Source organism: Nycticebus coucang, chromosome 8 (assembly GCF_027406575.1).
Source record: "Nycticebus coucang isolate mNycCou1 chromosome 8, mNycCou1.pri, whole genome shotgun sequence".
NCBI lineage: Eukaryota > Metazoa > Chordata > Mammalia > Primates > Lorisidae > Nycticebus > Nycticebus coucang.
Window position 1 is genome coordinate 69,563,659 of NC_069787.1, and position 12,212 is coordinate 69,575,870.

The 12,212-nt window shown below is 34.5% G+C and overlaps 1 protein-coding gene across 2 annotated transcripts in view; it reads right to left on the reverse strand.

The window, feature by feature from the left end:
• NGLY1 (N-glycanase 1) overlaps positions 1 to 12,212 on the reverse strand; it is a 68,618-nt gene that overhangs the window by 7,949 nt on the left and 48,457 nt on the right. The window contains exons 6-10 of one of the 2 annotated variants that reach the window (XM_053599437.1): positions 11,737 to 11,877; positions 10,654 to 10,727; positions 8,337 to 8,443; positions 7,161 to 7,325; positions 3,620 to 3,805 (exon numbers count right to left, since the gene is read on the reverse strand). In XM_053599437.1, the coding sequence (XP_053455412.1) occupies positions 3,620 to 3,805; positions 7,161 to 7,325; positions 8,337 to 8,443; positions 10,654 to 10,727; positions 11,737 to 11,877 (673 nt within the window). Of the gene's footprint in view, positions 1 to 3,619; positions 3,806 to 7,160; positions 7,326 to 8,336; positions 8,448 to 10,355; positions 10,502 to 10,653; positions 10,728 to 11,736; positions 11,878 to 12,212 lie in introns of both variants that reach the window. The other variant, XM_053599436.1, reaches the window with a different exon arrangement.

Sequence of the window (12,212 nt, forward strand, 5' to 3'; positions counted from 1 at the left end):
TGCAAGTGATCTGTCATGATGGTGGGTTGAAGATGACCGAGGAAAGGTGTGATGGGAAGTAGTTTTACTATTCAACAGAGGGAGAAGATCCCTAATTGGGGCCTACTGGTACAGAAGAAATGCTGATTTAGATGGAATATGCAAGTTTAATGATAATCATTGCTTCTGAGTTAATTCTCTCTACAAGTATAGTTAAAATTCTAGGACTTTTCTTCATTTGAGACTAAAAAAATATAGCTAGAAGATACACTCAACTTTTAAAAACTGGCACCTTCATAAAAGTACATCAGCATATGCTTTTCTTGAATAGGGTGTTTTCTATTTAATGGCCTTTGCATTTCATTTATATCATTTAAATTCTTCTCATACAATATACTTTCTCTGGCCACAAAGTTCTATTTCAAGATCTTAAAACATGCCATATACTCTAGGCCTTTTCTCTTCCGTTTCCTTACCCAAAAAACACCTACTCATCCTTTAGCGTTCAGCTCAAATGTCGCCTGCTCTGTGGAGCTTTGCCCAACTCCCACAGCCAGAACTAATTACTCCCACCTCAGTGTTTCCATAGCAATGTGTTGATATCCTTATTATAGAACTCTGCATCTTAGTTAAGATGGCTGTTTATGCTCCAGTTTTCCCTATTAGATCATGAGGGCAGGAACAGTCTTTTTATCCATGTAGCTGAGAACAATGCCTGGCACTACAGGCACTCAGCAAATGTTTGCTGATGAACAAATGAGTGTATAAGACAAAGATGAATATGCCATAAAGTAACCCTGTTGCTCCACCCAGCACATCTTCTATAACATGTCATTATTTTCTCCATCTTACTTTCTCTATTAACACTGCTAGTTAGGAAGAAATGTGTGATTTTTCTCCAGTTCAGAAAGCGATAGTTCTCAGATAAATTATCACTTTTATTCCATCCTGCTTTCTGTTCAGAGGAATTTTTAGACTAAGTATGGTTGTGTAGAAGATGTTCATAACATCTTCACATAGAAGATGTTCGATGTATTATCATTTACACACATTTTAAGACATACACATCTTAAAATTTTAAATTTTACCTTCTTTTATTTTTTAAGCACTTCCTTAGCTAAAGAAGAAAATTCCAAAATTTAATAATCTTAATAATCCTCCAAGTCAGTGGTTCTCAATCTTCCTAATGTCGAGACCCACAGGTTGAGAACCGCTGCTTTAAGTTATTCTTGGTTTAATACAAAAAGACCTCAACTTTTACTATTAGATAATGTAATTTAAACTTAGTATATAAAATTAATATATTCCTTTTGGAAAGAGATATGGAGAACACTTAGAGATCTAAAAATAGATCTACCATTCAATCCTGTAATCCTTCTACTGGGCATATACCCAGAAGACCAAAAATCACATCATAACAAAGATATTTGTATCAGAATATTTACTGCAGCCCTATTCATAATTGGTAAGTCATGGAAAAAGCCCAAGTGCCCATCGATCCACGAATGGATCAATAAATTGTGGTATATGTACACCATGGAATATTATGCAGCCTTAAAAAAAGATGGAGACTTTACCTCTTTCATGTTTATATGGATGGAGCTGGAACATATTCTTCTTAGTAAAGTGTCTCAAGAATGGAAGAAAAAGTACCCAATGTACTCACCCTTATTATAAAACTAATGTAGGACCTTCACATGAAAGCTATAACCCAGTTACAACCTAGGAATAGGGAGAAGGGGGAAAGGGAGGGGAGGGAGGGGGGAGGTAGGTGGAGGGAGGGGGATTAATGGGATTACACCTGCGGTGCATCTTACAAGGGTATATGTGAATCCTAGTAAATGTGGAATGTAAAGGTCTTAGCAAAATAACTAAGAAAATGCCACGAAAGCTATGTTAACTAGTGTGATGAAAATGTGTCAAACGGTCTATGAACCAAGTGTATGGTGCCCCATGATCGTACTAATGTACACAGCTATGATTTAATAAAAAAATAAATAAAAAAAAAATAAACTGCCGGGCGGCGCCTGTGGCTCAGTGGGTAGAGCGCCCGCCCCATATACCGAGGGTGGTGGGTTCAAACCCAGCCCCAGCCAAACTGCAACCAAAAAACAGCCGGGTGTTGTGGCGGGCGCCTGTAGTCCCAGCTACTCGGGAGGCTGAGGCAAGAGAATCGCTTAAGCCCAGGAGTTGGAGGTTGCTGTGAGCTGTGTGATGCCACGGCACTCTACCGAGGGCCATAAAGTGAGACTCTGTCTCTACAAAAAAAAAATAAATAAACTTAGTATCTATATGTTTAAGGACCATGATAAATTTTGAAACAAAAACTTATGATTGAGGGGAAAAAAAGGAAAGCTCTTATCTCTGTATGACTTTTGTACTCTGATTATTGCCTAATACAGTGACAACGTATAGTAGATGCTCATAAACACTAGCAGCTGTTCATCTGTGACTCACTTTTTAAATCCATCCAACATGTCTTATAAGTGAACAACTTTCCTTCCCAATCACATATTTTGGCAAGTCAACTTTAAAAGCTCTCTGTAATTCGTGCATTAAGGTATTATTATGATGGGGACATGATTTGTAAAGTTCAAGGCAAGAGATTTGTGTACAAGTTTGTCTGTGACTTGAAGACTCTTATTGGATACAGTGCAGCAGAGTTGAACCGATTGGTCACAGAATGTGAACAGAAGAAAATGGCAAAGATGCAACTCCATGGGATTGCCCAACCAGTCACAGCAGTAGCCCTGGCTGCTACTTCTCTGCAAACAGAAAAGGATAACTGAGCCCCAGGACCTTCTGGGACTTCAAGGTCTTTCTTAAATATTTAGAGCAATTATGGCTCTTACCTTTATTACTAAATTTAAATCTTCTTTTATTTCTAGACTGTACAATCTGATGTATGATTTTTTTTTTATAAATATTTCATACTCTTGTGAAAAAAAAAAAAGCTCTCTGTAATTAACTCCTGTGAAAATTTATCAACAATACGGTCTCATCTAGTTAGGTCATATGAATAGCTCTGAGTTTATTTTTGGTGTGTTTCTAAAAACTAGGGCAGTTTAAAGGCAAAAACTCTTGTTACTGATAACATGACAACAATCAATGTGCAAGTTGGTAAACCTGAACTACCATGGTCCTAGCCTCTAGTTATTCATTTTTTTTTAGGACACAGAAGAAATAACCAATATCACTGCTCAATCATCCACATTAGTAGAAATGAAAGCTTGTTAGAGAGGTACCTTTTTGGGATTTTGGATTAAATCTATTATATTCCCTAATGGCCTGCATTTAGTAGTCAAAACGTTACCTGTGAAGAAATTAAATAGTAATATACATTATATATTCACACAATAAAACAATCACATGAACTGGTGACATACTTGATTATTTTCCACACAAAAGAATTAAATTCAGCCTCTCTGATGAAAACAGATACTTCTTGATATAAATGCAAGAATTTCCAGAAGACTTCTGATTAGACATTAGGAATGGAATTTTCTTTTCCAGGTTAAAAAGTTACTGAAAATAATGCTGATGTATCAGTTTTCACATTTTGTACAAATGAAAAATAAAGCCAATCTACATTTATTTAAACAATGACAAAGCTTTAAAATGGTTTCATGCATTGAGTTACCATGTTCCAGTCTGTTTCAACTTTTCTGAATATGGATTCCATTTTCCACACACCATTCTCCCATCCAGAAATGGTTTGATTGTTATTTGAAACTCGAACATAATGATCTTTCACAATATTATAACAAAGATGGAGCTGTTTAGAAATCTTCTCATTTTCAGAGGGGATAAACAGAGTTTCTTTTCTCTTAAAAAGAAAGCAGAATTAATTTTTCAACTTTATGAAAGATGTTTAGAATAAAAGGAACAAGGAAAGGAATTACTACGTATGGTGATATGAGATGGCTTCAACTTGAAAAGAAGCATTGGTACTACTGAAAAATAGGGAAAACATCTGACAAATTATAATACAATTAGCATGATGTTGATGTAGCACCAAACATTACTAGAGAAAAAAAAGCAGTATGAGTTCTGACATATATTTTTGTGATTTTGTGTTCCACGAATCCATTCATTTTTCTTCTTTTCTACCACCAGTGGCATCTCTTACTTGGGTACTGCGATTGTCTCTTAAAGTACACTCCCGGCTTTCACTCTTACCTCTCCTATGCATGCTCCACATAGCAAATGGAAGTGATTTTTTAAAACTGAGACACATCACTTTCCTGCTTAGTTCACTTCACTGACTTCTCAATATACTCAACCCCCAAACTCTTTACCAAGGCTAATAGGGACCTAAATGATCCTCCCCTGCTCACTTCTCCAATAAGATCTCATATTACTCTTCCAATCCTTTCATCTATTCACTCTTTTCCATATTACTTTTCCTTTAGTTTCTTAAAAAGGTTCAGCTGGAGTTGGGCCATGGCTCACGCCTGTAATCCTAGCATTCTGAGAAGCAGAGGTGGGATAATCATTTGAGGTCAGGAGTTCCAGACCAGCCTAAGCAACAGTGAGACCCCCTCTCTCTATAAAAAATAGAAAACTTAGCTGGGTGTGGTGGTGAACACCCATAGTCCCAGCTACCCAGAGGGCTGAGACAGGAGGATCCCTTGAGCCCAGGAGTTTGAAGTTGCTGTGAGCTATGATGATGCCACTCTACTTCTAGCCAGGCAACAGAGACTCAGTCTCAAAAAAAAAAAAGAAAAAAAAAGTCAGCTGGTTTCTGTCTCAGTGCCTTGACATATGCTGCTCCCTTTCTAGAATGCTGTTCTTTCTACTTTCTATATACTTAACTATTGCTCATTTTCAGATCTCAACCTAAAGCCATTTCATACTCTTTTCTGATACTCTCTAGGCTAGAAGAGCATCTGAGAACTATTGCTTGAAATAGTCTGTATGTGTTAACACTACTACAAAAGCTCATGTTTTACCTTAAAATTCCAGGCAATTTTTATATTCTAGTCCAAAATAACATCAATGTATCATAAAATATTTTAAACCTAAAATTAATAAACTTTTTCTTTTTGGAAAGCATATCACCAACGTTTCATTCTTTTTACAACCGACTGCAAGATTTAGTTCCAAAATGCTTTAGAATTAACAATTTTCTATTTGCTTTTAAAACAAGTACCATTTCTAAAGGGGAAAGTAACTTTTTGTCAAATCCATGGCCTTGAAATTGTCCCTAGGAACTGAAAAATTAAAAAAATTTTTCAAAAAGGAAAACAATTCTGGGATGTGACCCAATTTGTATTTTTAAAGTTAATCAACTTACATGCCATGCAAGAGGTAGCATACCCATCTATAAAAAGAAAAAGAAATGAAGGCCTAAATAATATCCATGCTTTAAAATTGAACACAGCTGTGACTTAAATTGGCTCTTTTTAACTGGCTTCATTTAGATTTATACTTGTAACTTGCACTGCATCAGCAGTGATTTGAATTATTTGTTGAATTTAGATCTTGTAATTCTATGACTGAACCAACACTTCTAACTGCCTGCTACAGATGATGGGATAAATTAAAAAGCAAATAAAAGATTTACTATGGATAATTCATTCCTTTTGGACACATTCCTTTACTAGAAAAATAAGTTATATCAATGGAAAATTTGGAAAAGGTAGATATAAAACCTTTTTTTGGAAAAACAAACAAACAGAAAAAAAACTTCGTTTGGAATGGGTTATTTTCTTTCCAAGCACTTTTTATTGAATAGACCTATACATTTACATCAAATATTTTCCAGTGATTAAGTTGGGTAAGGGCAAAGAACGGACTATTTTACTTTCCCAAAGTCCATTATAAAACCATAACACATTGATTTTTACCTGGCCTCTAATTATAGGGCTTAACTATAGAAACTATATATCCATTCTTATTTAATTTTTAGGAGATAAATCAAGTGATAATTTCTTAAAATAAATTTGATAAAATAACAATCACACTAAAAAATTCCTAGCTAATACTGGATGTATGCAAGCACACATCAAGAAATACACACTTTCATCAGCTGAATTACTCAAAATCTTATTTTTTTATAATAAGGGACTCTGAAGAAAGGCTCTGTGCTGTCCCCAAATTCTGTATTTACCCCACTGTATTTTATAAAGTTTTCAAATATGGGGACAGAAAAGTAAAACAGAGCTCTTTTAAATGCACTAAAAATCTAATTTTAAAAGACCTGATCAAGCACTTCACAAAAGAGGATATCCAAAAATGTAAAGAACAAACAGTGAACTCAGTCATCACCAAAATGGAAACTAAAATACTACTATATACCACTAGAATTGCTAAAATGAAAAAGACAAATAGTAATAAGTATACACAAAGATGTGGGAAAATCTCATATACTGCTGTTGAAAGTAAAATCTAGTACAACCACTCTGCAAAATTGTTTGGCTACCAAAACTGAACATACCCACACTCCATCAGCAAGCAATTCCACTCCTAGGTATAATCTACACCCAACTGAACACATAAAGATATTCACTGAGAACACGAATAGGAATGTCTGGCCAACAGCCCAAACTAGGAATAACCCAAACAGCTATCAAATTATAGGCTATTCATACAATGGAAATTATACAGCAGTGAGTATAAACCTTGTAAGATACATGAATCTCACTAATATAATCTGTACAAGAGTGTGCATATATATATATATAAAACATACACAAAAGTGTGTATTATTTAATTCCATTTATGTAAAGCACAGTAATAGGCAAAACTTATATATGATGGGCCAGGATAATGGCTATTTTTAGGGAAGGCAATGACTGGAAAAGAACTTAAGCTTGTTTCTGGGGATCTAGTGATTTATTTCTTATTCTGGTTTGGGGTTACATGAGTGATAAATTTGCAAAAACTTGTTAAGCTATACATTTATCATTCATGCATTTTTTTTATATACTCTTCGGTAAAAGTAATAATGCACTAGGAATTTACATAAGGTAAAAAACAGAAAATCCCAAAATGTTTTGCTAATTCTCACATGTGATTTACTATGTCAGTTATTGGTTCTCCTCAAAGGTTTCCACTTTTAAATAATTACTCTACAAAATTAATCCAACGTCATAGTCAATGAAGTTTTCTGTAAGCAAAAAGCATAGTGTAGAAAGCAGAAAAATGACAAGAAGATCATGCTAAAATGAGTTAAATACCTCTAGGCCCATTTCGCCTCGGGCTACTCTCCAAGCCACTGACCCAGAAATTCTTCCACCAAGTTCCCCAGGTTTAGGTGTTTTGGGAGATATAAATTCAACAAGTTCCACAATTATCCTCTGGAGAAGTTCTTTTCTTCTGTTTTCTGATAAAGATAGTTGCCTCTGTAATTGATGTTTTAAAAAAGTTGTTATAATTAAGGGAATGGAGAGGTCCATCTCTAAGCAAGAATATATTTGGAACATTTGCATTTTAAGGGGTCTTGAAAAAACATCACTTTTATTTTTATATGTATATTATTTGGAAAATAAAAAGGACACTGGGAAACTTGAAAAATTTTACAAATTTTATGTTGCAAAATCACGTAACACCTATTTCCAACTCTCCATTACCTCTACTACAAACGTATTTACAATGAAGGTAAGTGATTTCTGTTTCTGGATACGATGGATCAGTTTGTGTTAGACTGTCTTGCTGAGAAAAGCTAGAGAAGCCGGAGGAGACACACCTACAGAGCACACACCTGTCTGAATGCAACAAAAAGCCACCAAGCTAGCAAGAAATGAAGTGAGGGGAAGGAAACATACTGTACCTCTTTTTCCTTCCAAGCATTTGCCAATTGTTAAATAGCATGAGAAGAGCCTGAGAAGCCATGCACAAAATGTGACTACAGGGCTGAAAACAAGTTGCTTTAGCAGAATCACACTGCTAGGAAGGACATAAACTGGAGTTCAGAGCCTTCTGAGACAACAGACTCTACAAATCAGGCTGGAGTCTCTGAAGGGCTCTTTAAATTTGCTTTTATTCTCAGTAGGAATAAAAGCAAATTTAAAACTAAAACTTCCCCTTGAACCTCAATTTCTGATTGGCTTAGAGTGATTTTCCTTGTTCTAATTGTCTAATAAATTTAGTTTATTTTTTAAATTATAAAAAAGAACCCCACATACATAGTTAAAAATTTCAACTATCAAAGGAATATAAAATAAAAAACCCCCATAATATTTAAAGTGAGGCCTCAAAATTTTCAGTAAACATAAACTTAAGATATTAAGTTATTCGTGCATGCAAAACAATGCTACTACTTTAAGAATTTCAATGGGTGAAAAATTGGCCATTCTTCATTATATAAAAAAAAGTCAAATGTACTCTCAAGAATGAAAACAACCCTCACATACATGCTTATTAAGCCCATTAATAGTCTCTCGAAGTAATTCTTCCTTAATCTCAGTTCTTCTGGAGATCACTTCTTCATGTTTACAAGAGTATCGCCAAGTAACATCAACTACCTGAAAAAAATTTAGAATACAAATATTTATTTGCTAAATACCTAGAATATATGCAATTCTTAAATGCAATTTTTAAAATACTGTCCTTTGTTTAAAAATTTAAAAAACTGTGTAAGAAATGAAGAGAATCCACTTTTTTTTTTTTTCTAATAGGTATACTTCCAAGAAATACTCTGATAAAAAGATGAAATTCAGGGCAGCGCCTGTGGCTCAAAGGAGTAGGGTGCCAGCCCCATGTAACAGAGGTGGCGGGTTCAAACCCAGCCCCGGCCAGAAACTGTAAAAAAAAAAAAAAAAAGATGAAATTCAAAACACTAGCTTTTTAAGATTTATCTACAAAGTTGATCCCATAAAATTTAACAAATACTATTTTTATTGTATTGATTTTATATTATAGAACTGATTTTTTACAAAGATGCGAAGAAAATTTAATGGAGAAAAGGATAATCTTTTAAATAAGTGGTATCAGAACAATTCATTATCCAAATGTAAAAAACAAACCAACCTACAGTTCACACCTTGGATCATACATTAAATTAACTCAAAATGTAAAACTAAAAATAGAAAAATTCTAAAAGGAAACAGGAAAAATGTCATTGTAACTTTGGGCTAAGGAAAATCTTTTTAAATACAAACTCAAAAAAGTACAATCCATAAAGAACAAATGGGTAAACTGGACTTCATCTATTTGTTCCCTTCAAAAGTCACTAAGAGCATGAAAAGACAAACTGCAGAGAGAAAAATCCTTGCAAAGCATCTATTTAATAACAAAACAGTCAAGTAAAGAAAAATAGGCAAAAGAGCAGATAAACACAGAAAATGAGGATCAATATTATTTGTGACTAGGGAAGTGCAAATGAAAACCATAATGAGATATAGGACTATATTATTGTCAGACCATACTAAATATTAGCAAGGAAATGGAGAAACTGAGAACTCTCTCATATTGGTAGTGAAAATGTGAATGACAAAATCACTTTGCAGAACAGTTTAGCAGTTTCTTTCTTTCTTTCTTTTTTGAGACAGAGTCTCATTATTTCACCCTGGGTAGAGTGCGGTGGCGTCATAGCTCACAGCAACCTCAAACTCTTGGGCTTAAGGTGATTCTCTTGCCTCAGCCTTCCAAGTATAGCTGGGACTGCATGCGCCCACCACACCACCTGGCTATTTTTTTGGTTGCAGTTGTCATTGTTGTTTAGCAGGCCGGGGCTGCTCTGTGTACACGGCTGGTGGCCTAGTCACTGAGCTACAGGCGCCAATACAGTTTAGCAGTTTTTTAAAAAATTTTACTTATACCTACCATATAATCCTGCCATTCTACTCCTAGACATTAAACAAAGGGAAAACCAGGCACATGGCTCACATAAAGACTGTGCACCTAGGCTTGGTGCCCATAGCTCAGTGGTTAGGGTGTCAGCCACATACACCAGGGCTGGTGGGTTTGAACCCGGCCAGGGCCTGCTAAACAAAAATGTGACAACTATGACAAAAAAATAGCCTGGCATTGTGATGGACACGTGTAATGCCAGCTATTTGTGAGGCTGAGGCAAGAGAACCGCTTAAGCTCAAGAGTTTGAGGTTGCTGTGAGCTGTGATGCCATAGCACTCTACCAAGGGCGACAAAGTGAGACTCTGTCTCAAAAAAAAAAAAAAAAAGATTGTGCACCTAAATGTTCCCAGCAGCTTAAGTCAAAATAGTAAAAAATGAGGAACTACCCAAATGTCTATCAACAGATGAAATGATAAACTATGGTACATCCATAAAATACTGACTGCAGTGATGATTTAATGAGTGTATACAAAAGACAAAACTTATTAAATTGTACACTTTAAATATATGCAGCTTACTGAATGTTAATTGTAGTATACTTTAATCTTAGAAAAATATTTTTTTCTTTTATGCCCTACCTCATCTTTAGAAAATGCTATAATATAGGAAAGTTTCTTGCCCCATCCTATTTCATAAAGGAGAGGTTTGTCACAGACATCCTCACATGCATCACAGTGCAGCCACCGTTGCTGAGAAGAAGAAAAGACTTCTGTCCAGACATGGTCTACTCAAGAAAGACACAAGAAAGCAATGCAAAAGAGGAAATAAAAGTTAAGTTTATAAAACCAGAATGACGTATGATAACCAAGAATCACATAATAATATTCTAAATTTTAGTTAAAAAGAGTGAAAATTTGTGACAAGTTTCTAGAATACTAATATTAATTTCTCTCTTTGAAATCCCTGAAAATGTTTTTGAAATAATCTCCTTTAATGCAGCCAGCTTCAGGACATATTGAACAGCATCAACAATACCAGGCTCAGTTTGCCATTACGAAGGAATTTTAAAACTACAGTCTCTCTGGACTTTAAGACCCTAAACCAATGGGACATCTAACAGGATTTCTAGTTGTTAATATTTCATACTTGGTTTTAGAAGAATAATTATTAAGAGACGGTTTCACGTAATTCTAAAAAAAACCTAGAAATACAAGCAAAACTCTAAGAATAAGGAAAACAGCCTTTTAAAAATTTTTGAAATATTAAGGGGTACAAATGTTTTTCTTACATGGATACACTGTATAATACTCAAGTCAGGGCTTTCAGTGTGCCTGTCACCAGGACAGTGGTCATTATACACAATAGACAAGGAAAACAACTTTTTGATATATAAATACAGGCATTTCTATTAAGACAACACAAATGTCACACGTCTTTTATAACATTATTTTTGTATACTGCAATTTAAGTTTATTGAACTTTCTTACAGTAATCCCTACAAAAATAAGATTCCTATAGCACACTGTTACACATGTTCTTATGCATATAGAAGTATCATTGCTATAAGTGCTTTGGTAAATTTTTAATAAGAGAAATAAGACCGAGTGTTTGATAGCTTAGTAGGGTGACTCCAACAATAATTACTTGTATATTTCAAAATAGTTAGAAGAGAATAATTAAAATATTTCTAGCATAAAGAAAAGACAAATGGATATCTCAATTATACTGATTTGATCCGTATAAATTAAACAAATGTATTAAACTATCACATATACCCTCAAAATATGTACATACATATATAAATAAAAATAAAATTAATTTTTAAAAAGAGAATTATTTATAGTGCAAAGTATCAGGCATGGTACTAGATGTACAAAATCTTGTGATCCTTTTAAAATCTGGGAGGTTGGTATTGTTATTTTATAAAAGGCAAATGGAAGCTCAGACTGACAAGGCCAGAAAGTAGCAGACAGAATGTAAACTCAATCCCGTAAATCTGCAAAGCCCAACTATTCTCTGCTCACACCACGTTCTGTACCTGTGTAATCCCAAACATAGCGGGCTTCAAACCCTAACGCTCGGCAGCACAGTGTAAAACAATTGGCCCACTCGCCACACCGTCCACTTCTTGTTTCCAAAAGTTTCTCAGGGTTATTATATCTGTGTTTAAAAAACACAAAAATTTATATTACCTCTATACTAAACAGAACTAACACTTCTTATACTTCTTATTCTTTTTTTTTTTTTTTATTAAATCATAGCTGTGTACATTAATGCGATCATGGGGCACCAAACACTGGTTTTATAGACTGTTTGACACATTTTCAGCACACTGGTTAACATAGCCTTCCTGGCATTTTCTTAGTTACTGTGTTAAGAAATTTACATTCTACATTTATTAAGTTTCACATATACCCTTGTAAGATGCACCGTATACTTCTTATTCTTAAATATTAATTAGAGAGTCTAGAATATATGAGGCATTGTGTTAGTGT